Raw genomic sequence first — 25,437 nt, 5'->3', positions numbered from 1 at the left:
TATCATTTTAACTATAAAAATCCATTATTAAAAAGGGTATTTTTGACCCATACAAGTATGGGCAACTTTCATTTCCCCTTGTGGGAAAGTTATTTATTCATGTGGGAGCTCAAAAAATATAAAGTTTCCTTGATCACTACAAATCTTAAAAATGAACATAGGTTTCTTGGTCACTGAAATTGTGATAACTTCCCTCCTCTCAAAATCCAAAAAAAAAAATTACACGCTCAGTTAACTTACTCATTAACCATTGCCAAGGATGAATTCCTCCTTTCCGATTCAAAACACCAGGTCTAGACACAAATAATGACTACTTCCTACGTGAGGCGAATCACAATTCTCCTAAGTGGGAGTGGGCCGAGTGGCACAGCTTCACATTTGCTATAAATGTGGGGGAAGAGCCACATGCTTCTTGGATTGAACTTGCCACTACTTTGATAAATTCAGGCCAAAGTTTGCAAACCAGAGTTTGGATCTGCTGATTACCACACATTGCTGGCCACACTTATCTAACCACATGTTGAGAATATTAGTGATTACAACACAACCAATGTTCCATATGTGCAGTTGGGTGAACATGGCCAGCAATGCTTTATTTTGTGATGTCTAATAGTGCTTATATGTCATAAATGCGCTCACTAAATGTGTTTTTCGTTTTTATAGTCATACAAATACAAAACGTTTACTGGATAAATGTAAACAAAACCAAACACCCTCTTTATCTCAAAGTATGTGTTAACTGCTTAAGGTAACTAACTAACCTTGATTGGTTGATCTTAAGAAGTGAGAACATTTTGCCTGTTAAAAGCAAAAAATAAGTAAAGAATTTGAGCCAACCAAAACCTAAACCTAGCAGGTTGGGTTAGAGGTGACATTAACTCAACCTAACCTGGCTTCACTAATTGGAACCGCTTTTGCCTCAATCAGCGGTTCAATCATCTGTTCCGAATGGATCAACCTAGGACTATTAAATATTAAAAAAAAATTAATTAAAAAATAAAATTGATCCAAAGCAAAAACTGTTGTCCAAGTCACACAGTTCAGCCGTTCAACGGTTGCCAGTTGTTTGCTGACAGAGTCCACGATAATTTCCGGACCAGGTGGTAAATGGAATCAGTTAAGCAGCCAGTTTCAGGGTCAAGCAGTTCGATCACCCAAATCAACGATAGTTTTAAAACCATGGTTAGCAGTAAGTAAGGTCAAGCAGAGTTGGATCTGCTGAACACAATACATTGCTAGCCATGCATCCACACATGAAAAATCGATTGTATCATAGTCATTGATATTCTGAACATGCGACTGAGTATAGTCAGTAATGTATCAGGCATATCGTATCGTATCTTTTGAGTTCTGATACACCTGTTTACGAGCGTTTTGAAACCTCTCTTTTTTAATAAAAAACTTTTAATTCCCCAAAAACCAAAATTTGAGAAAAAAAAAACCATTACTTTTGTGTATCTAAATACCGATAACGCTTCTGCCAGTACACAGAGACATATTGATACTTTGAACCATGGTTGCGGCTAAAATTGATTAACCTTAAATTGCTAATTCTGAGTTTAAGAAACAAGGAGTATTTTTTTTTTCTTTTTAAAGAAAGAAACAAAGAAATTGGCTTCAACCCAAATCCAATTGAATCCCAACCCAACCTGATCTCATGTGGTTGGGGTTGAGGCTGCAATTGGGGTTCAAGAACTTGGGTTGGATCGGATCAGACATCAGGGTTGACCTCAATCTAATCTAACCCGGCCTGGCTTGGCCAATTGCTTCAGAATAAACGGAGCCTAAAGATTGCCCATATATATATATATATATATATATGTGATTCAAATTAACGAGTTTCACCGGGGTTAGTTTATAGGCCAAAAGAACAAGTAAAAAATTAAAAAGAAAATGGAACAATGGCAAGACTGCGAATTTAAATATAATGTCTATTTTTGTCACGTGATATGATGATTTCATTTACAATATTTTCTACACCTGCAAAGAAGAGAATCATGTGTAGTTCCGAAGTGATTATTTGTGAACCCAACTACCTAAGGTATAATCTCGGCTTTCTCTTATAATTGGAGATCAATAACTGCTTCCCCTGCCAAACGAATGAGATTCGTGTCAATCAGCTAGTGATGTCATGATCTCAATGCTACAGCTACATTCCAAAATATGATCAAACAATTCAGCTCAAGATTATTGTATAAGAATTAGAGTACAACACTACTAACACATAAATAAGGGCAGAAGAAATAGACTTATGGCTGAAGCATATCAAGGACATTGTCCTTTGTCTTTTCTAGGATTCAACAGCCTTGAAAGTACTTGATAACCATGCGCATGAAATACTAAACCGCACAAACCACAACAATCTTCCAACTTGGTAGAATGTAATGAGAAGATGCAGAGATGAAGGAAAACGCAGAAAAATGTGACAACAAACACAACGCAGGAAAAGGCATGTTGAAAGGTCGTAACAAAATACATTTTGTTTACAATTAAAAAGACATGTTTTAAAATAAATGAAAATTTGCAATTAAAAAAAAAATAAAGTAGAGATAGAGAGTAGAGACTACTTCAAATTAATTTCGGTTACATATACACATGCACAAGCACCTGGACCCACACCCCAACCCAGTCTGGCTTGGCGTGTACACATGTGATAAAGATTTCCACATACTCCCAAGCATGGGGTAAGTATATACTCTCCCCATTTGGGTCCTTCTATAGGAAAAGGGATTACTAGAGATAACCCCATTGAGCTTCTTTTTCCTATCCCATTCCCATGTGGAGCTCAAAGAAAAGTACATGAAGCTAAAAGCTTCAAAACAATTGGAGAAAAAAAATTTAGATAAAAATACAAGGTGATGCGCAGACATGTGTGAAATACAAAAAGACTAAAATATCCTTTAAAAACTTTTGAATCACATGCATAAAAACAACAAAAACACAACCTATTCTGCAAATGTTAAAATGCTATTTACTTTCCTGCCCAATCCCCATCCCCACCCCCTAAAAAGTAGAAAAAGAAAAAGACACAGACAAGTAAATAAACAACTTCTTCATGCTTATTTGAATCACATGCATAAAAACAACAAAAACACAACCTATTCTGCAAATGTTAAAATGCTATTTACTTTCCTGCCCAATCCCCATCCCCACCCCCTAAAAAGTAGAAAAAGAAAAAGACACAGACAAGTAAATAAACAAAAAGACTAATGTACAAGCTCTTCAATATGTTGTACAACGTAATAATGTAAAACGTGGAAAACTTTGATTGCTTATGCCAGCCATAATTCAATTCCTCCTACTAGAAAGTATTAGACTAGAAACTGTCAAGTGACCAAACTTGTTCCATCAAATAAGCATGAAGAAGCCTCGAAAACATCTAATGCACTAACAACAAATGGAAGATTTTGATCCTTAGAAAGCATCCCGATTGTTGAAACTCCTAATACTTGTTATAAGATGTAGGAAATAAAGACAATGAGCACATGCAGCACAAAACATGAAAACACTTGCCAAAGAGGTCCAAGCATGATAAAACGTTTTTTTTTTTTTTCACAAGGAAAATAAATAGATGATTGTTAACATGAAATCTTTTAGCAACGTGTAAATATGTGAATGCTATTTTAGCAATATTTTAGAAATTTGCAAACATATTCAACTTTTGATTCCATTGAGAAGTCAAGAGAAACAACATTTAACAAGTTGTCACTATGGATAATCCACAAGTTTGGGAAAAAAATTCAATGGCATGGTGGCAAGTTTACCCAGTTTATCACCACTTTTTCAATAACAAAGACGAAAGCAGGCCTACAGCCTATTTCTTTTTCAAGGCTGATCTTGTTCTGTTGTTCAGCTGAAACCAAGTATATGCCATTGTCCAAGGGACAGAGATAAATGCAGAAAATGCAAATAAATTAACAAGGCTTTACCATGCATTCTCTTGACGAACCGTTCAATCTCCAGAAAGTTGTTCCTCTCCATCAGAAGTGGGCTTAGCCTGAGGTATGTGAATGCTGATAGGTGTCGTCCGTCTGGATCATTCAATGGTTTGGCATTTTCCAATATCTTATTGTATCCTTCTCTATCATGGCAAGGAAGAGCATTCTCACTAGCCACAGGTATGGAAGCATCCCATGCAGCATTAAGTACCTGAAAATGAAAGCAGTAATACAATGGAGATTCTTTGTCACAAATTATATTGACAAGCACATGCCTTCCACCAAAAAAATGAAAATAATAGAGAAAAAACTTGCAGAACAAAGCCACTAGTAGATATCATATAAATGGAGAACCGAATTGCTTTAGGCTAAGAAGGTAAGTTTTGTTTCATAGTATATTGAGAACCCAGAAAAAATAACACCTTCAGTCTTCAGAAATGTCCAATACTTGAGGAAGAAGAAAATAATTACACTTCATGAAAGTCTCTTCAGTGTTGGAAATGATTACAAATAAACTAGGATTTTCGAAAGCCATCTGCTATATCTGTAATCTCTCTATAGAACTTTCTTTCTAACTGAAGCGCTATTCTGGGCCAGCATATGCAGAGAATCATTTTAAACAAAACCAACTTGTTACCTGCCAGACCAGACCCTCAGGATCAGCCAGTGCCTCTGGAAAGTCTTCATGCTGGTCCAAAGTGCGCAATTCAACACATGTGAAGTTAAGAGCAGCCCCATGCTTCTTTAGCATTGAAGCAATTGCAGCATAACCATCTCGATTGCATGGATTGTAAAACCCAGCAGTCAATTCAGCCGCATGGCTGGCTGTCTTGTACCACCAATGAATACCTGATAACTGCTCATTAACAAAAAAAAAAAAAAAGTTTAGAGAAAGGATCAAGATAATGGTCATTATATCAGTCGCTTCTCTTACTATATTTTTTCCTTAGGCTCTGTTTGTTTGCAGTGCAAATCTGCACTCTGGATACAAATTTGTACCCAGTTCAATTTTGCACCCATTTGTTTGTGGCTGGTTTAAACTCCTACTTAATATAAAATTTGTACTTTTCATCTCATTTGCATTCATTGCCGGTGCAAATTTTGCATCCCAAGAACTGATGCGAAACTTTTTTTTTTTTTTTTTATCAGCAAAACTGATGCAAAACTTGCACCACCTTCCTCCATTAATTCTCTCTCATTTTAAGTGGGAGGACCACATTATTTGCTTCTTACCTCACTCCCAAACAAATAACCCTCCTACCTCCATTCTCCTTCATGTAAGGTGGAGACCACATCATTTGACTTCTTATGAACAAATAAGAGAAAGTCAAATCTAAAGCAAATGAAAACCAGAATTTAAACTCAGTCTATTTGCACTTTCATGCATTTACACCAGTGCAAATATAATTTGTACTGCAAACAAACTGAGCCTTAAAAAAAAATCTTATCAAGTTACAAGAAAGACGATACAGCATTTTAAAGGTACATATGTGCCAGCTAACAAACTTTAAAATGGGGATTATGGTTAGTAAGAGGGCTTTAAGCTCATATATGATGTAATATAACTCTAAGCCCTACAAAACTTCTCCCCAACAGTTAAATTGACCTTTGCTAAAATGACTCAAGTTTCCCCAATAATACATACTATGTGGATTGGCTTTTCAAGAACAACATATCATCACCAATCACCAATTGCATTTTTCTTTCCCCCAAGTACCATGTATAGAATACTAATATTAAATCATAAATTAAAGAAAAATGAAAAGTGATAGTCTTTATTGAATCTATTTTGTGGGTAAGAAATCATTTGCTCATTTCTGTAGTAAGAACACTATAGGACAAGGGCTCACCTTTACAGCAATGCAGGTGCTCTCAAAAGCCAACTTGGCCAGAGAAAGCACTCGGTCAGCATGGTCAATCAAAATCTGGGAGTACCAATTAAGAAAGAATCTTCCATAATAACTATCATAATCCCCTCCATCACAAAAGAATCCAGTTTCATGTGGCCGGGAGTTATAAGAACCTGCATTATCTGGCCCTCTAGCCCAAAAGGAATGCCCCCTTACTTCTGCTGCTTTTCTCAAACTCTTCAACAAATACTGATCATAACACTGCAAGAGGAAAAGTAAGCTGTTATAATTTCATAAGCTCCAATCCCAAAAAGAGCTAAAAAAAGATAATGGAAAAATCATCACCTGACACTTAAGTCCTAAACTGGATTAACTAAGATTTTTAACCGTAAACAGAAGTAAATTTACCAGTTTTAAGAAATGGACTCAAAAGTTGTCATAAACAACACTTTTCTCTCCTTCCTTTGAAGAAGAGCAGCAATTTCCCTAGATGCTAAGATCACAAATCCATAATAAAATGCCAAGTTCCTAAATGGAGCTCAGAATTTTAGATATGGAGCACATCATAAATAATGAGAACGGAGAAGACACGAGTTAAATAATGCTAGCCGGTTGTGCAGTATGAAGGACAAAGTTGACTAAGAGAACTCCGGCAAACCGTAGTAGAACAATCTTAGTAATATACTATAAAGTATATATGTACAGCTGTTCTATAACAATATAACCACACAAACTTGAACCATAACTTTTTTTGATGAATAACTTGAACCATAACTTAATGTTACCATGTATATACTAATGCTAAGTTTGGTAACAGGTGACTTATACTTCCTTCCAGTTCTTGTCAGGCTTGACCACTTGAGAACAAAAACATAACCCCCTGTCAAAATTAAAGACAACAGGTTTTGGGAATGACAGGCACAGGAAGGAATGTGACTCATGAACACAGTTGTATAGTCATAATGATTGGGAAAAGGTCCTTGTATAAAAAAAGTTACACAATAAGGTTACCTGAAATTCACCAATGCCAGGATACCTCCACCCATGCTTTACTGGATAAGATGGATAGCGTAGCTCTCCACAGGGACCTAATCCAACTTCAATCTCAGAAATGATCCCATCCTCAAAGAATTCATCAAATTCTATTCTGAAACTTCTCATGTAGTCGAAGTAAACCTACATGTCATTTATACCAAAATGCAAATGCTAAAAATTTAGTAGAAGTAGTATTTGCATGGCTGAATAGTACTTTAAATAGGTTCACAGACTAATTATGGAAAATTAAGAAGCAAAGTATAGCAAGATAGGAAGCAAACTATTATATTTACATGTGCCCATCTAGGCAAAATACTTTTGTTTTTATTATCATGTCATCCTACTGCAGGTTTCCCTAACATTCTTCCAAGTTGCATCCCCTAAAAACTATATGATCAGATATGATCTACTAAAAGGAATGATATTAGAAAAGTCCTTGGCAGAGAAGTTCTATTCAATAAAGTTGGTAGTAATTTCATTGTGGCGTATCTTGAAACTAAATGGTTTGGAGTGGGTGGCCCTAGGAAGCATCATGGGCCTGTTACAACAATAGAGGTCAGTTAGATCAAGCTCCAAAGTAAGACTTTACCATACATTCTGTTTGTTGGGAGTGTGGAAGAAAGAAACATAATCAAGTTTCAGAAGGTAGAGTGACCACTTTGCTGCCTTAGAAACCACACTCTTTTTATCTTCTGAATTCTTGGATGTTAGCAACAAAGGATTTCAAATCATTCTTCCTCAACTCCATGCCATGGTTCAAGGTATGGATACACCACAGCATGCCAGAAGGGGTGTATCAACTATCAACACTTTTGAACCTTGTGCATCTTTTGTTTTTATTTTTATTTTTTTTCAAAATTTCACAGGAGGTTTATTTTTATGTTATATAATTATAAAAAAAAACCTAAAAAAGGGGTATCGGTACCCCGAAGATACAAAACAATATGCTTGATATGGGGCATATCTCATTGATACTTTGAGCCTTGTTCCATGCATAGGAACCTTGTAGAAATTATCAATCTTCTCCCTGAGCTCCATAGCCTAGAACTCATAAGCCCTCTCAAAATAGATAGAGGTCACATTACACTTTGATGGCAGCTCTCTTGGCAATCAGCAATCCAGGCCCTTCAAGGACTTGGGGATTTATCTTTTTATATCAATGGTTCTCGAGTAGATGGAGAGATCGCATTACACTTTGATGGTAGCTCTCTTGACAACCTGGGTCCTTCAGGGATTGTGGCAGTTTTTTCCCAATATCGATGGTTTTCCCATAAAATGCACACATAAGTAGATACATAAAATGCACAGGACAAAAGCTACCAATGTTAGAGTAGATGTATTCTCATCAGAAAAGTATAAATTGTTGTTTAACAGAAAACAGAATCCAATACCTCAACAGCAGTCCGGCCTCTTAAAACTCGTTCCTTATCAATCCCCCATGAGAGGCACTCAGGATTTCGCCTTCCTTCTCTATCTGTAAAGAATATGTCGGGATTGCTTCGACCAATTTCTGCCACCCAGTGTGGCAGTGGAATGCAAACATCATCACCAACATTGCCTCCACATTCATGAAATGACATTACCACCTGGTACAGTTAAAAATTCAAAAAACAATAATTATATTCCATAGGGACTGAAAGATATCGACTCTACCAATGTTAGCTAATCTTATGCTGCATCCCCGAACCTGGATAAAGGTTGAGGGTTGTATTTGTATCAGATTGGCAGCTATCATAAAATCCTTTACCCAAGCCAAATATGAACATGGGTTTGCAATTTAATAGAAAAGATGGTCCTTGATAGAGAACAGTAGGAAGACAGGATTAAGGTAGCCAACCCCAAATAGTTGGTGTTAAGGCTGAGCCGAGCTGAGGCACTAAAAAATATCATTTCTCATGGAAAACCAGCAGTTCACATTTCATATATCTCTCTCTAAATATCACATAGCAAGTACATGGAAATTAAAATACCAATAAAGTAACAAGGATATGTGTGCTTTTTATAATTAAGGAATAAATTATTAGAAAGAGAAAAAAGATTACAAAGGAAAAGTGATAAGAAATCATCCCCAGATGACACATAATTGGGCACAAACTCCCCCCAAATAGTTAGGATTAAGGATGAGCTGAGCAAGTGCCAATAATTTAACAATGGATATGGCATTAAACAGAACAGATGGCGAACATGATTCATGTAGACGACCCCATATAATTGAGAAAAGGCTTGGATAATGATGGTGGAAATTAGCAGTTCACATTTCACACCTTTCTCTAATATTACACAGTAAGAATGCATGGAGATTAAAATACTAATAAATTTTGATAATAAAAGAATAAATTATTAATAAGAAAAAGGGATTAAAAATGGAAAAGTGATAAGAAATCATCTTCGAATCACACACATAACCAGGCATATCCTCCCCCCCCCCCACCAAAAAAAAAAAAATGTAGACACCTAAAATACTTACCTCCCAATTATTTCTTCACAAACACACCCCTCAACTTTGTATTCAATCCACCTCTACCCCTCCTCTCCCCAATTTGAAAGCAAGGATATGTGCATACATCATCACCTGTAACTTAAGCTTGAGATCTCGCACAATTTGAAAGAGCCGCTTGTAACCACTCCAGTTATATTCTTGAGGAGTGTGTGCCTCAACAATTCCCCACCAGCAATCAACCATAACACCATCAACATTAACTGATTTTAGTACTCTTAGCTGCTTCAGTAGCCCATCTGGATCAACCAGCTCACACTTCTTATTAATGACTCCTAGCTGCCAACAATGAAAAGATATGAAGGTGATATTTAAAACACAATAGCTATCAATATAATATAAATTATCCACCAAACCAAAATCAAAACCATTTCTCAAAAGATCATAACTTAAAGAAGATGAAATAAAAAGAACTCACAGGTAGCATTACATAAACTGGAACATAAGGGGTGCCCGCAAAATCCCGCTCTCGCAACCTTGGAGTTATATCCATTACCTGTAAAAGACGAGAAACAATGGAAAATAGAACCAAAGGTGATCAAAAATTTCTTTGGTATAACTCATCTGAACATTGAAAATAGAAGTCAATCTGTGTATTTATATAATGTATAAATGACACTGCAAAAGATAGGTGTCATAACTGAGCTAGATTTCAAGTATAAATTCCAAAACCATTTTCCAGAAATGGTCATTGATTTTCTAGAAACAACCACTCACTGTGGAAAACACAGAAGAAATAAATACTGAACCCAATTCAATAAAGCTTCCAACTACACAGGATCAACTAGAGATTTTGTCTTGCCATTTCACTCTAACAAGGGACATATTTCCTGCCACATTGTAACTTGTGAGTCCTCAGATCTTTTTCCCATAACTTCAACCATGCCTTTTTCACACTTCCTCTAGCTCTCCCACAACCCTCAAGTTCCATCAACTATTGGGGCCACTCTTGAATTATTATGAATTTAGTCATCTTTAAATTTATCCTTTCCAGGATTCCCACTCATTCATCTCAATATTCTTATGTCAACTATGCTGATTTTATTTTATTTTATTTCTTTGATAAGTGACTATGCTGATTTTATGGAGATATTGGTTCTTGATTGTCTATTACTGTGTTCCATATAACATTAGCCTAACTGAACTTCCCCTTGTGTTTTCCAATGGTTTCCACTGCTTCTGTTTTCTATTTTTGTATCAATTTTGCAAATTAGCATACAATATTGTCACTAGTGAAAGAAAGAACGGAAAAGAAAAGAAATGCTGATTAATACCAACACAAATATAGCTATGAACTAAGATTGAAATTCATAGAAAATAAACTTCCTCACAAGAACCAAACGTTAGTGAACTAGAAATTTCGGGGAAAAAATTCAGAACAGGGAAGATATGAATATGTACCTGCTTATGATCAACAGTGTCCATACAATTACCGGCGAGAGAAGAATTTTCAGTCCCTCCTCTATCCACCGCCATGGTTAGCGTTCGAGACCGAGTAGTAGAGGACCTCCCGTAAGGAGAGGAAGTTGGCATGTAGACGCCCTTCATTCGACCCGAACGATAATCCACTATAGTCCTGAACCCAGGAGAGGTTCCTCCTCTCAAGGAGGTGGGCGGGTTCTGCAACGGCACCACATGCGACGACGATGAAGTCACGGCAGCATTCGAAGCGGCGCCAGCAGGCCTTGCGCCCTGAAAAATTTGAACAGACAAAATCCCCATTTTGGTTTTCCTCAGCAGACCCCTTGAAAATGGAGATCACAAGCTGGATTTAGCATTTCCAAGCAAACCCAATACAAAATGAAACAAATTCACGCCTGCGCACACGGGTAGATAGAAAAAAAGAGAAGTGGCGAGGAAGGAAATCCGTGATAGTGGCTACCGAATACCGTTCCAAGACTACGTCTCCAATTTCAAAACTGTAAACCAATCGTAATCGTATAACGAATCGACGTAAGAAGAAGTTCCGCAGCACGATTTATTTGGATCTCCTTTTGTTGGGAGATTGCATGAATTAGAGAGATCGCTAATCCACAGTGGCAACTGGAAAGTAACCAATCTGTTATGGTAGGTCCATGCTACCAAAAGAACAACTAATCTAGCGGATTAGGTGTTCGTCAGGCTGCCAAGTGGCAAACTTGATCCATCAGGTTTCACATTCGGTGACTATCCAACGGTTTTAACAAGATCTCTAACTCTAAAAAGTTACTTAATAGGTAGTTTAGCTTAGCTATAAGAAAGAATGAAAGAAAAGAATCCTCAGGAGTCAAAAGACTGTCAGCCTCTTTCAAGCAGCAAGCCAGCAACCCACCACCCACCTTTGGATTGGGATCTTTTATCTCGGAATCGTGATACAATAATCCGAGGTTCCAATCCGATGGTTTTCGATAGGTCATCTAAAAATAATTAATACGCAACAAAAGAGGAAAATTTTGTAATCACCAAATCCCGTAAATCTGTGAGGTGTAGAGAGCGTGCAACGAGAGAGGTCGATGTAGCCTGGAGTTTTCGAATAAAAAATGGAGAAAACTAGGGAGAGAGATTCTTTACTGAAATGAGAGCTAGAGAGAGTGGAGATTATGATAGAGAGGGAAGAACACCTGAAGATGTATAGAAGTAGAAGTAGGCACCTGAGATCTGGAGGGAAAAGTAGTTCCATCAGGAAGGACAATCCAGCCAGCCTCTCGCGCCAGAGCAGCGATGACGTCGTTAATATCAGCCCTAACCCTGAGATTATAGTTGCCGTGCCTGCGGAGGCCAGCCAGGATCCTTGCTGTGATCGCTCTTCGATGCCGCTCTCGTAGTTTTGTTCTTTCTTTCTCTTCCTTAGGCCGACACCTTCGAGGCCCTCCGGAGCCAGCCAACTGCTGGTCTTGTTCTTGCTGTTGTTCTTGAAAGCTGTTTGGACATGCAATTCCTTCACTGGCGTTTGTCATGGCGTTATCGCTGTTTGCTTTCTTCTCCTCATCGTCTTCGTCTTCGTCATCTTCTTCTTTCACTCCCATATCCATTTCTTCGTCATCTTCCTCGCTCGTTCCCCCCAATTTTTCCATCTCTTGGGCCATAACTGTTTCCTTTTCTCTCCTTTCTTAATTCGTATTGCTTTCGCGTGTTCGCATTCTTCGGGTTACTGCAATTCGAGAACGCAACATATGAATTTGAGTAAGATTCTGGTTCTTTTGATAAAAATTGGATCATTAATTTCTAGCGGAATTTTGAAAGGGAATGGATTAGTTTTGATGGTGATATTATCGACTTAGATAACTTTTTCTCGAACTTTTTCCTGCTTTATTTCGAGCAACTGGTATCTCATCTAAACAAATAAACTAGAGAAAAAGCCTTTTCGACTTAAATAAATTCGGGCTTTCTGAGGTTACCTGGTTGCTCTATTATGTTTGCTGATTAGAACTCGCCATTCGCCTATGAAATTAATGAAACCTTGTGGCTCTGCAGCTTTCGACTCGACGACGAATGCATATCTTCACACGTCAATTTCCCTATGCGTTTAGGGTTTCTTCCCTAATCAGAATTCATCAAATCCTCGAAATTCACTCTATGAAATCTTTCCATCACGTGTTCTACCTTTTCCCTCTAAATGCGGACATTCACAGCGACGTCTGTCTAACAATATCTCACCTTTCCGACCAAAGCCAGATGTCCTAACGAGCTTCAGAAACCCCTCGGTCTTCTCCGGTAAGGTTGAACCCTTTCCGGCGAATCGTATCGAAACCTGAACATTGCAGGCGAATAGGGTTACCAGATCTGTCGGAGCTCCGTGTAAGGAAGGCTTCGATTTGGTTCTAAGGGGGTCGTACGTGTGACTTCCGGCGAGTTTCCGGCGATTTGAGGGGGTGTAGGGGAGAATGCAGATTCTAGGGTTTCACGCGTGTGCGGCCGCGTGCTTGAGTTTATGTTAACACGAACGAAGGGCTTAGGCGAGGAAAAAATCGAACGGTCGTGTGGATGACACGTGTAACACGTGCAAATGGCCTGGATTACTCGCGCGGCGAGTTTTAGGGGTTGTCTCCAGACGTGAGTACTGAGTACGTGACCATGATTCTTGTTAATCTCGAGACGGGAATTTTTTTCTAAAAAGTAAAAAACCGTACGAACAATTCCCGATGTGCGGCTGGATGCCGTGCGTGTTCGCACGATTTTTTGCTTTTCACGATATCCGGGCTCAGGCTGCGTTTTGATGCGACATGCGAGTGTAAATTGCGGTTAAGGATAAATTTGTACTTTAGTTCACTTTTGCCTTTATTTATATTTATGCATTGATAAACCATAGTTAAATGCATATTTAAATTAAAGTTAGTTTTCGATTAAAAAAATGCATATCTTTTATTGAAATTCATATTTGTATTTATTACAGCTAAAATTGTAAAACTAATTCAATTTTACAATTTATATAAATGGTTTTACACTCTATTCATTTGCATTCACACTTGTATAAACCGTTTTATACAGTTTTGGATTCGGGCCTTTGAACTGGATCCATTTAAATTATAAAAAAAGGCCCAGCCCAGTTCCGCTCAAATTGCACCCCTATGCAATAACTCAGGTAGAAGAGAAACAAGCAGCATGAGCAAAGTCAATAAAAACCTAGGCCTTGATCTGGCTCAGCAGGCCTATCTGAAAATGGTTCCTTCTGGGCTTCCATGCCGAGTTGGCTTTTCTGATTTTATGGTTATTCTCTTATGGTTATGGTCTTATGTATAGGGTGTTTGGATGTTTAGCGGATACTTGATAGCTGTTGCTTGTTTGTGTTTTTTTTTTTTCCTTTTCTTCAGTTATATCTGTTTGTGTTCTTTATGTTTTTGCTTGTTTTTATTTTATTTTTTGTGTAATGATTTTTTTTTCACAAAAAGAATAAAAAAACCCAGAAGAAAGAAAGATCCATCAATATTTTTTTAATAATTAAAAATAAAAGAATAAAGGAAGCAATCAAAGGGGTGTACATCAATCTAGATGTTTTTTTTCTCGTTTCTAAGAGATGCCACATGATAAATAGATGAATAAATATTTTTGTATATATGTTCTTCAAGAGAAAGAAACGTAATCAGTCTATTTTAACAAAAAAAGGCAAGTAAAGAAGTGGATGAACTGCATTAATTGGCACTAGATCTAATTTATATAATCAAATTTAATTTTTATGATTTTCACCAAAATCAAGGCAATTAGAAAGTAGTCATCGACCTTACTCGTCCCCTAAAGTCGGTGAATTTGTGGCACCCCATATTTGGGCTGTATACTATACTGTTACGAATACATCGAATGGGGTTTCTTATGTTTGTGGATGTGCCATGTACCTATCCATTCCGATAGACTTAGAGCAGTATTTTGCTCTCAACGGTAAATTTTTTAAAGTAATTGATGACGGGTAATTTGGTCCTCCCAAACGAGTGGTGGTACGTAGCTTTTATCGACATCTCAGCACTGACTCAGCCGACCAATTTAATAGGTTAGCTCGAAGCACCTTGCACAACCCAATCTCAACCTCGGCAAGGGTGAGCTAGCATAGCCCATAAGGTGGTTGGCGACCTAGCCAAGAAGCCAGTCGAGCTGAGGTGAGCTAAGGCAGCCTGCAAGGGTGAGATTGCTAACCATTTCCGTAAACTCGCTACCGAAGGTGCCAGTATCGTGACCACTAGAACAACCCGTTGTAACGTGTGCCAGATTCTACTTAGATGAACTATAACCATCATGTGGAACTCACAACTAACACATTAATACGCCCTATATTGTGGAAACAGCTCCGCCAAAAGCTCGAAGACGTTACCAAAGTGCCCTGAGCCCCCCGATGACTATAAAAGACATCTAAATTCATCCAAGAAAGGTATGCGCATTGACATTCTCAAGCTCCCCCACACTCTCAGAGAATATCTCTTACTAACTTAAGCATCGGAGTGCCCACCCCGAGTAAAAGACACCCGAGCACTCTCACCTTCTTTCCCTTGCATCACACTCTAGTTCGCATATATCAACATCAACTTGGATCAGCTCAGCCCAGCAAATCTTCACTTTAGAGTCTGAGTCACCTGCCACGAGGGAGCATCCAGATTATGTGACATTAGACTTTAAAGTGAAGATTCACTGGGCCGAGCTAAGCCAAACTGATGCTTATACATCTGAGTTGGAGTGTGTTGCAAGGGAAAGAAGGTGAGAGTGCCTAGGTGTCTTTTACTCGGGGAGGGCACTCCGATGCTTAAGTCAGTAAGAGGTATTCTCTAAGAGTGTGAGGGAGCTTGAGAGTCTTAGTGCGCGTACCTTTCTTGGATGGATCTGGATGTCTTTTATAGTCATCGGGGGGGGGGGGGGGGGGCTCAAGGCACTCTTGGTAATGTCCCCGAGCTTCTGACAGAGATGTTTCCGCAATATAGGGCATATTAATGTGTCGATTGTGAGTTCCGCATGGCGTTATACTTCGTTCGAGTAGAATCTGGCGCATGGTACGACGAGTTGTTCTAACGGTCATGATACCGACGTCTTCGATAGTGAGTTTACAAAAACAGTTAGCAAGCTCACCCTTGCAAGCTGCCTCACCTCATCTCGGTTGGCTTCTTGGCCAGGTCGCCAGTGACCTTACAGGCTCTGCCAACTCGCCCTTGCCAAGGTCGAGATTGGGCTGTATGAGGTGCTCTGAGCTAACCTGTTGAGTTAGTCTGCTAACTCAGTGCTGAGATGTTGATAAGGGCTACATGTTGCCATTTGTTTGGGAGGACCAAATTACCCTTCATCAATTTCCCCCCACTCTCAAGTCGGTGTCAACTCGACAAAGAAAGTAGGTCCTGATGGGGTGTTTGGCCTGGGGCTACTTGAACCGCTTCCCTCAAAATTTTGAATCTAAAAAAAAGGGAGAAAGTTGACGTGCGCGTGGGAGAATGTTTTTGGAGGGGCGCACATATTCAAATTTGAATAAGCACGCTTTGTGTGCATGATTTTGAATTTTTAAATTTGCGTGCACCCGGTTTTTTAAATTCGCACGCTCATTGCTAGCTGTAACCCGACTGTCGGTGCGTTTGCGTTGTTAATTCCTTGTTCTATGCGCCCTACCAGTTGTGGCCTACATATGTGCCGTTGATTCTCTTCTTGGCAAGTTATAAGTATGGGGTCCTCCACCGAGGTCCCCACACACACATTGTTGCTTCTTTGGAGTTTTCTGGAAGGAATCTATTCAAGAGGTCTGCGAGCTGAGCTAGTCTGCCAAGCCGAGCTCCATTTTTCTGTTAGTTTGAGTTCAGTTCAATTGCCGTCATCTCTAGTCTTTTTCCATTCCTCTGGTGAGTATTCTAGTTTTCACAATATTGGGTAGTTTGGTGGAGGGTAGATTGTTTGATCATGGATTGAATGGTGAAGCGAGCTCCTCGGGAGAGGACTTGTATGGAGTATATTGTGAACTGCCTTGGTGGGGAAGAGGCATGAAGTTGAGGAGGTTGTAAACGCTTTTGGCCCAACCGAGTTGTCTAGGGAGAAGATAGTTGAGTTGTGCCATAGATATGTGATCCCTAGCGAGTTCAATTGGATTGAGCCATGGGTGATCACTATCCCAGGGATCATGGCCAAGATGCTCTATGTATCTATGAGGAGACGTTACCTGTTGGTCTCTATTTTCCCCTTCATCCATTCATAATCGTTATCTTGCGGCATTACCACATATCCTTAGGTCAGCTCGCGCCTAACGTGATTCGGGCTTTGGTGGGGTTAATCATCTTATTCCACCATCGTAATTTCCCATTGAGCCTTAAGGTTTTTGCCACCTTGGTGCATATGAAGAGGATCTTTGGCCCCTTGTGCTTCTACCTTCGTTTTGCAATGGGAGGAAGGTGTTAGTTGATTTTCCAAACAATGTCAAGGGATGGAAGAAAATGTTCTTCTTTCTAGCTAGGAACAGTGGCTGGAGTTTGGACACTGTCTGGTAAAATAATTGTTAAAAAGTTGTCAAGAGTAGAGATGGTGAGTTGCGTGCTACTCTTCAAGAGTTTATTTGTGAGGAGGTCTAGTTTGAGAGGGTTTTAGCTGAGCCGATGCTCACGCGGGCTGGTTTGAGTCATATAGGTAGGTTGATTACTGGGACATGTTTCTACATCTTATGTTTCTTCTATTGTCAGCTCGGCTAACTGTTCTACTCTTTTCACAGGTGTGGCGAGCTTGACTTCTATGATGTTAGTCGGCAAGGAGAAGAGGTCTTCTCGGAAGAAGCGGAAGGCTGACCGTTGTTCTTCTACTGAGGGGACTTTAGCTGGCATTGAGATGAGGTTGCTATCGCGCCTCTCATCGTCGACCTTGAGGGGGATGATGAGCTGGTGTGCACAGATCAACACCCAACTGAGCCCCAGGTTAGCCAGGAGGAGCGAGAGGCCGGCCCTATGTCTCAGACATCCCTCCCTTCATCCCCAGCGTACCAGATGTTTCGGAGATAGATCGATTGCATAGCCCTCGCATAGCTCTTCGGATTTCAAGGTGTATGCTTCTCCCCGAGGACATGCACCAAAATAGTGAGCTGGATCCCATCGACGCCAGAGCTCGGATGACTTAGTGCGTCATCCAAATTTGTCTTCTTTTAGAATTTCTTGATATTTTTCTGCAAGGTGTCTTACTCCGATCTCGGTTTTTTGTAGGCAAACACTTACGAGCAGGTCTTGCTAGACCATGCCCATTCCGGATAGAAGGAGAGGGCCAGCATGTAGGCAAACATCAGCTTTCTTTAGGCCGAGATGTAGAGGCTTCAAGTTGACTCAGAAGGGAAACATCAATGCTTCTATCAGACGAACCAGAACTTGCAATGCAAGCTGACCGAGGTGCAACCCAAGTTGGAGGAGAGATGGTTGAAGTATACTCAGGACATGCTCCAAACTAGGGAGGAGGCTGTGGCTCACTTTCTGGAGTTCTCGGAGTATGAGAAGAAAAGGGCGGAGGACGACATCCCTTCAATGAAGAAGGGGTTCAAGATCTGTCGCCGTTATTTGGAGTCTCTGTATTCCTCTCTTGACTTTAGTTCTGTTTCTGTGCATCATGTGCCGGACTAGCTCGTCATGTAAGTGGATGAGGAGCCCTTGACCCTGGAGGAAGAGGAGGAGGATGGCGAGATGGGTGGTGACAAGGAGGCCCAGAATGATGATGGTGATGAGTAGCTCGGCCTTGTAGCTCGACTGTGTTGGTGGTGGTAGTGTTTCTACAATTTCCGGGAGCTAGTGCGCTCCTTTAAGCTTTCTAGGGTCTGTGTGCCCTATTAATGTCCGAACTATTTGATCTTCTCCTTTTCTTTTTTCTTTTTTGCATGTACGTCCATTTGGCCTTCTTTCCTCTTTTTTTTTTTGTTAATGGAACTTGATATTCTCTCAATCATAGCTTTTTGCCACTTGCTTGTTTAGCTCGGTTGTAGTCCAGTTGTATTGTCTCGGCTGAGTTGTCGCCACACTATTAAAATGCTTCTATACTTTTAGCTTTGTCAACTTTGCTTTTTTTGACTTTTGACCGAGCTGACGGTTGACCTTCGACGAGCTTTAGCAAACTCATAAACATAGCTCAAAACACTTCACTTGAAAGGTAGTACCTTCACAGGCTGTCTACGTTCCAGGCCTATGGCACTATTTCTGTTGGTATCACTGCCTCAGTTTCGTAAATCAAGTTGAAAGGTGTTTCACATGTTGTTGCTTTGATAGTTGTTTAGAAGGCCCAAAGTACACTGGGCAGCTTGTCCACCCACAAACCATTAGCTTGGGAGAGCCGAGCTTTGAGGCCACAGAGAATGGCCCCGTTGGTTACTTTAGCTTGTCCGTTAGCCTGGGGGTGGGAAACCAACGTAAAATTCTGCCTTATTCCCATCTGCGAACACCAATCCTAGAACTTGATGCCTTCAAACTATTTCCTATTATCTGAAATCAATACTCTTGGTAGCCCGAACTGTAGACAATGCTTTTTCAAAAGAAGTTTTGGACGTTGTGAGCTGTTATGGTGACCAATAGCTCGACTTCCACCCATTTTATGAAATAGTCCACTGCTATGACTAGAAACTTTTTTTGGCCTTTTGCTGGTGGGAAGGGTCCTAGCAAATCGATGCCCCATTGTGCAAACAACCACGGACTGGTTAAGTATCTTAAGTCTATAGTGGGCTGGTGTAGGATGTTAGCATATCGTTGGCATTTGTCACACCATTGGACTACCTTGGCTAGTACCATTTCCGTAGAGCCTTTTAAGCCAAGGCCCTGCCCCCCAAGTGTCACCCACAGAGTCCCTTAGGGATTTCATGTAGCACCTGATTCGCTTTAGTTTGTCGCAAGCACTGTAGGTAGGGCAACGTGAAGGATCTTCTATAGAGTAGCTTCCCTATTATCACATAGCGAGCTGCTTGTCATCCTATTCATGGAGCTAGATTCTTCTCTATTGGCAATATGCCTTGCTTTAGGTAGTTGAAAAGCGAGATCTATCTAGCTCGGTTCTATAGTTACTATTTGGGTGACCTCTTCTACCCCTTTTCTATTGATGGGTGAGGTAGCTCTTCTATGTAAATTGTTCTTTTGGTTGAGTTAATCATGCCCACTAATCTTGAGAGGGCATTGGCTTATGTGTTTTCCGATCTTAGAACTTGCTGGAGATACCAGGAATTGAAGTTGAAAGGAGTTCCCCGACCTTATCCAAGTAGGTTGCTATGGAGGGTTCTCGTGCTTTGTACACCTTGTTCACTTGATTCACCACCAGTTGTGAGTCACTACAAGCAATGTGATGCTTGGCTCCTACCTCCTTCGCTAGTGCCAATCCAACTATTAATGCCTTGTACTCGGTCTCATTGTTGGAAGCTCGGAACTAAAACCGGAGCGCGTACTCTAGCTTTACCTCGCTATGTCCATAGAGTATCAACCCAACTCAACTTCTATTCTGATTGGACGAGCCATCCACACGAAGTAACCAAGGCTCCTAATCCCAGGTCGATATCTCACGATCTAGGGGTGGTGCCGCACTGATTGAAGCCTCCGATGTGTTTGTGAGCTCAGCCACTTCAGGCGTTAGTGAGCTGAAGGTGCACTTGGCAATAAAATTTGACAGAACCTGCGCTTTTATCACTAGTCGTGGCTCATAACGAATGTCATATTTGCTAAGCTCTATAGCCCATTTTGTTACTCTCCCCGAACCTCGGGTTTTTGGAGAATTTGCCTTATAGTTCGATCGATTAGTACGGTGATGGTATGGGCCTAAAAGTAGGGGCTTAGGTTCCAAGCTGTTAGCACTAATGCAAAGGCGAGCTTTTCTATATCATGATACCTTGTCTCAGCAACATGCAGGACCTTGCTCACATAGTATACTAGTTGTTGCACCTTGTCAACTTCTCTTACTAGGACTAAGCTAACCACATCGTTGCTCGCAAAGAGGTAAAGTTTGAGCTCGTCCCCGATCTTAGGAGGGGTAACAGGGGAGGGTAACTAAGGTATCTTTTCAGCTCATCAAAGGTGATCTAGCACTCTTCTGTCCAGTCAAAAACCTGGTTTTTCTTTATGGCCTTGAAGAAAGGAAGGCACTTCCCAGCCAATTTGGACATAAACCGGTTCAAGGCTGCTACCCGTCCAGTTAATTTTTGGGTTTCCTTAACTGAGCTAGGGGGTCGCATATCTAGGATTGCCTGGATTTTTTCTGGGTTAGCCTCTATGCCACGTTGGTTGACGATGTAGCCCAAGAACTTTCCTATGGTCACACCAAAAGTGTACATATTCGAGTTCAGTTTTAACTTGTATTTCCTTAAAACATAAAAGACAAGATTCAAATCGACAACTAAATCATTTGAAAAACAAGTTTTTACTACCATATCATCAACATAACATTCTATTTTGCTTCCAAATAAATAAAAAAAACATGATTTACAAGTTGTTGGAAAGTAGCTCCAATGTTTTTTAGTCTGAAGGGCATGACCTTATAACAGTATAAGCCCATCTCAATTACAAAAGCTATCTTTGCTTGGTCTAAAGGGTCCATCAGGATCTGGTTATAATCGGAATAGGAATCCATAAAGCTCAGTAGCTTGTATCCTGAGGTCGCATCCACTAAGCAATCTATGCAGGGTAAGGAAAAACTGTCATTCGGGCAAGCTCGGTTTAGGTCTGTGTAATCGATGCACATGCGCCACCTGCCATTGGCCTTCTTTACCAGAACTGGATTTGCTACCCAGCTCGGGTACTGAACTTCCTTTATGAAGCCTACTATTAGTAGCTTCCCCACCAATTCATATACTATCTGCTATCTCTTTAGGGTGAGGTTTCTTTTCCTATGCTGAACGGGTCTAACTATAGGGTCAACGTTAAGTCTATGAGTTATGAGCTCAGGGTCTATGCCGAGCATTTTTGTAGTCGACTAGGCAAACACATCTAAATTACTTAACAGAAAACTTACTAGTACAGGTTCTGTCAGGTGAGCTCTAATTTGTAGTGTCTTCTTGGGTTTTGTCTTGGAGACTGGGACCGTAATGGTCTCTTCTATAGGTCGAGGTCGCTCTTCAACATTTTTTGGAGGTGGCTCCAAATCTATGTCGGTGGCAATCTTGCCATTGGCTTTTAGGGTGGCTACGTAGCATTTATGGGATTCTAACTGATCACACCATAATACACCGATGCCCATGTCTGTAGGGAATTTTTTCGTCAGGTAGTACATCGAAACAACAGCTCGGAGAGTATGTAGGATAGGTTGACCTAATGTGGCATTATAAGGGGACAGGGTGGCGACTACCAGGAAATCTTGGTCGAACCGCATGGTGTGAGGGGGCTTGCCCATCTTAACTGGGACTCTCACCTTGCCGACGGGGCAAACCACCTCGCCACTGAAGCCTATTAGCGGGATGTTGGCAGTTGTAAATCTGTCTTGATGAGTTCCATGTGCTCAAAGGCCTCAAGGAACAAAACGTTTGCCAAGATGCTGGAGTCAACAAGGATTCTTTTCACCCTAAAGTCATTGATGAGCAATCTAACCACCAAGGCATTATCATGCGGATATTGGATCCCATGCATGTCATCCTCAGTGAAAAAATTACCTCTTCTTTTTTGGGTTGCTTTGATGGGTTGCTGCCTTCCTCCCCTAATTCCCTTATTGAATTCTTGCTTGCTGAAGTGGTGCATCCAGCAATGATTGAGCCACTAGTGATCATGTTTATGGTCCCTTAAACTGGTCTTTCTGGCTATTGTTGATTCCGGGGAGCTGGGTCCTGTTCCCTGTTAACCTGGGGTGCTTCTTTGCTTGTTCCTTCTTTAGGTCACTACTCGTCTTTAACAAATTGTCTCAAGTATCCCATCTTTATGAGGTCTTCTATCTCATTCTTGAGGTTCCAACAGTTCTCTGTATCATGGCCAACATCCTTGTGGAAATGGCAGTACTTGTTTGGGTTTCTGGTAGTTGGGTTCCCCTCATCTTGGGAGGCCACTTTACATAACCATTTGACTTAATTTGCATTAGGATCTCCCCCCTTTTATATTCAGGGGAGTAAAGGTCCTAGTGTACACAGGTGGGGTCCTTAACTGCTTGTTTGAACCTCTAATTGGTGACTTGCTCTTCCTGCGCGGTGAGCTACTGCGTCTGCTCTTCGGCGATCTACTCCTCTTTGGTGACTTGCTTCTTCTCTTGGTTTTACTGCTGCTTGCTTCTTCCTCTGCCCGCTTCCTTTTTCCATACATCTCGGACCTCGATCCCAAGGCTTCTTCAGCCTTGATAAATTGGCTTGCTATGTCGAGAAACTTCTCCATTATCGTTGGTGGATTCAATTCAATTACCCATTGCATATCAAGGTGTTGTACTCCATTCTTGGCTACAATAAGCTGCACAACGGGGTCCAGGTCCGAGATCTGGAGGCACTCCATATTAAATCTTTTGATGTAGTCCCTTAGTGTTTCATGGGGTTTCTATATCACATTTAGCAAATAGGTTGCTGACTTTGAGTGCCTCTTGCTTATGGTGAATTGATTGATGAACATTTGGGTGAACTGGTCCCAGTTTTTGATGGAGCCAAGGGGCAGTCTCAAATACCAGAGCCATGCTTCTTCTTTTAAGGTTGTCGAGAAAGCGATGCACATACCCGTGAAGTAACATAGAAGCTTGGAAGTTGTTGGTGTGCTCGATCGAGTCTGACTTGCCTTTATAAGACTTGAGGTTAGGTGCCGTAAAGTCCTTTAGCCTTGGTGCTTCAAGGATTTCTGGTGCTAAGGGGGCTTCCCTGGTCAAGCATGATGGTTCAGATAGGATATCTATCCTTCTTGTATCTTACTATTTTCCTTCCTTTGGACCACACTCCCTACCGGGGCGAGTTGGCTTTTCTTTCCAGCGTGGTGTGCTCGCCTCTTATGCTTCTTCTTAGTGCCTTCAGACGAGCTGGTGGCGTCTGTGCCGACAGGGGCCATAGCTCGGCTTTCTACTGGGAGTTGGTTATTATGTGTCATGCCATCAACACAGTGCTGGTTCTCATCCATGATAGGTACGCGTATTAATGAGAACCGGGACCTAATGAGTCGCAGCCAGGTTAATGTTTCAGTTATGAGTTCCGCGCAAAAGTTATAGTTCGTTTGAGTAGAACCTAGTGCATGGTACGATGAGTTGTTCTAACGGTCATGATGCTGACGCCTTCGGTAGTGAGTTTACGAAAATGGTTAGCAAGCTCACCCTTGTAGGCTGCCTTAGCTCACCTCAACTCGGTTGGCTTTTTGGCCAAGTTGCAAGTGATCTTACGGGCTCTACTAGCTCGCCCTTGCCGAGGTCAAGTTCGGGTTGTGCGAGGTGCTCCGAGCTAACCTGTCGAGTTGGTCTGCTACCTCAATGCTGAGATGTCAATAAGGGCCACGTGTCACCACTTTTTTGGGAGGACCAAATTACCCCTCATCGCTACCCTTATGGTTTACTAATTGACTAAGTGTACCCTTACTATTTGAAAGTTGACTAATGTTACCCCTATTGTTTATGACAATTGACTAATCCTTCCTAGTCATTAACATGTGCCAACAAAAATATGGAAAAGAAATGAAACGTCAAATTTGCCCTCCACTATTTCTCAAAATTTCAAAATAAAACCCAACTAATGAAAAGATTCAGGAAGAGAAAGCGGATGGCAGCTCCAATGACAATGTTTCCGAGATAAAAAAAAACCTCTCATCCCAGCCAAAATGAAATTTTTAACTTGAAGAAAGCTTTGATTGATTGCCTCAACAACACAAATCGAGGGTTGAGGTCCCCAAATCCACTCCATGGCCTCTCCCACTCAAGCTAATTTGATATGATTTTCATTAATAATTAAAAAAAAATTACAATCATAGTTCATTCACGTCTTCCTCTCAACACAGCTGCAACAATTCCTAGATCGACTCCATAGTTCACTGACGTCATCCCCTCCCCCCTTTTCTCCTTCCTTGCTCCACTCCATCATCTCTGCCTCTCTTCATAGCCACCATCATCATTTTTGTGTTTAGGTTGACTATGCTCCGATTGGGTATAACAATTCAATTTTTTTTAAAGATGTTAAAAGATTGACTCTGCTCAGATTGGGTCTAACTGCTTTTCTTTTCTTTGTTTTTTTCTTTTCTTTTTCTGAATTAAAGAGAAGCAAAGCGAAGGTTGGATTTGAATTGTAAGGAGTGGGAGGGGAGGAGTCTGAGGAGGCCTACATTTATTAATGCTCCCTTGTTTTCTTTTTCTTTTGGTAGGGGTCAGCTTCTATGTCATCATTTTCTTTCTCTCTTTAATGGTCTTCTTTTCCATCGTTCGATAACAGGGGAGACAGAGAAAAACTAATATTTTAGAAAAAAGGGTCCTTGAATAACTACATTAAACAGAAATTTTGGCGAAAATAGAAAATGGGTAGCGCCTCTCAAGATGGATCAAGCAATTCCAAGCTTTGATGGATGATGGTTAGCTCCTTCGATCCCCATTTCTAGGTGCTCCACCACACGGTGAGCAAATCTGGGAGAGATCAAGTAACCCAGAAAGTAGGCAATGAAGAAGACTCCTTGTAAGGCGACAACCAAATTTTGCTCATACCACTTGTACGGCGATGACCAGATTTTTGCTCATTCTTTGCTTCTTCCAGCATAGCCTTAATGCGTCCCCCATTGTGCTTGAATCGCCCCAGGGACTTGCAGTGCAAGAGCATCCCTCCGAC

General features: G+C 40.7%; 1 protein-coding gene and 1 long non-coding RNA gene across 3 annotated transcripts; one reads left to right on the top strand and one right to left on the bottom strand.

Annotated features, from left to right (window-relative positions):
* Positions 1-1,894: 1,894 nt before the first annotated feature.
* LOC148879931 (beta-amylase 2, chloroplastic-like) lies at positions 1,895-12,385 on the bottom strand. 2 transcript variants are annotated; one of them, XM_088961692.1, is made up of 10 exons: positions 11,921-12,385; positions 10,722-11,012; positions 9,739-9,816; positions 9,396-9,599; positions 8,215-8,409; positions 6,800-6,964; positions 5,789-6,049; positions 4,576-4,794; positions 3,930-4,149; positions 1,895-2,089 (listed from the first exon to the last, which is right to left on the bottom strand). In XM_088961692.1, exons 1-10 carry the CDS (start codon positions 12,383-12,385, stop codon positions 2,061-2,063), a joined length of 2,127 nt encoding a protein of 708 aa, XP_088817818.1. In that variant the 3' UTR covers positions 1,895-2,060. The 2 variants fall into 2 exon arrangements, with proteins under 2 accessions (XP_088817818.1, XP_088817817.1); XM_088961691.1 differs by having other exon boundaries at positions 11,951-12,385.
* Positions 12,341-13,748, top strand: LOC148879930 (uncharacterized). Its single transcript, XR_016104393.1, has 2 exons — positions 12,341-12,482; positions 12,774-13,748. It is a non-coding gene; the product is annotated as an uncharacterized LOC148879930 (long non-coding RNA).
* Positions 13,749-25,437: the final 11,689 nt, after the last annotated feature.

Source organism: Nelumbo lutea, chromosome 1 (assembly GCF_056320005.1).
Source record: "Nelumbo lutea isolate HS-2025 chromosome 1, American lotus-T2T, whole genome shotgun sequence".
Lineage (NCBI taxonomy): Eukaryota > Viridiplantae > Streptophyta > Magnoliopsida > Proteales > Nelumbonaceae > Nelumbo > Nelumbo lutea.
The sequence above is the reverse complement of the archived record's forward strand: the minus strand, read 5'-3'. Positions and strand labels throughout refer to the sequence as shown.

Coding starts and splice junctions, on each gene's coding strand:
- LOC148879931 (XM_088961692.1), bottom strand. CDS start 12,385: ATGGCCCAAGAGATGGAAAAATTGGGGGGAACGAGCGAGGAAGATGAC. Junction 8,410..9,395: donor ATCTCAAGCTTAAGTTACAG/GTGATGATGTAT, acceptor TAACTGTACCAG/GTGGTAATGTCATTTCATGA. Junction 6,050..6,799: donor CTGGCATTGGTGAATTTCAG/GTAACCTTATTG, acceptor TTCCTCTTGCAG/TGTTATGATCAGTATTTGTT.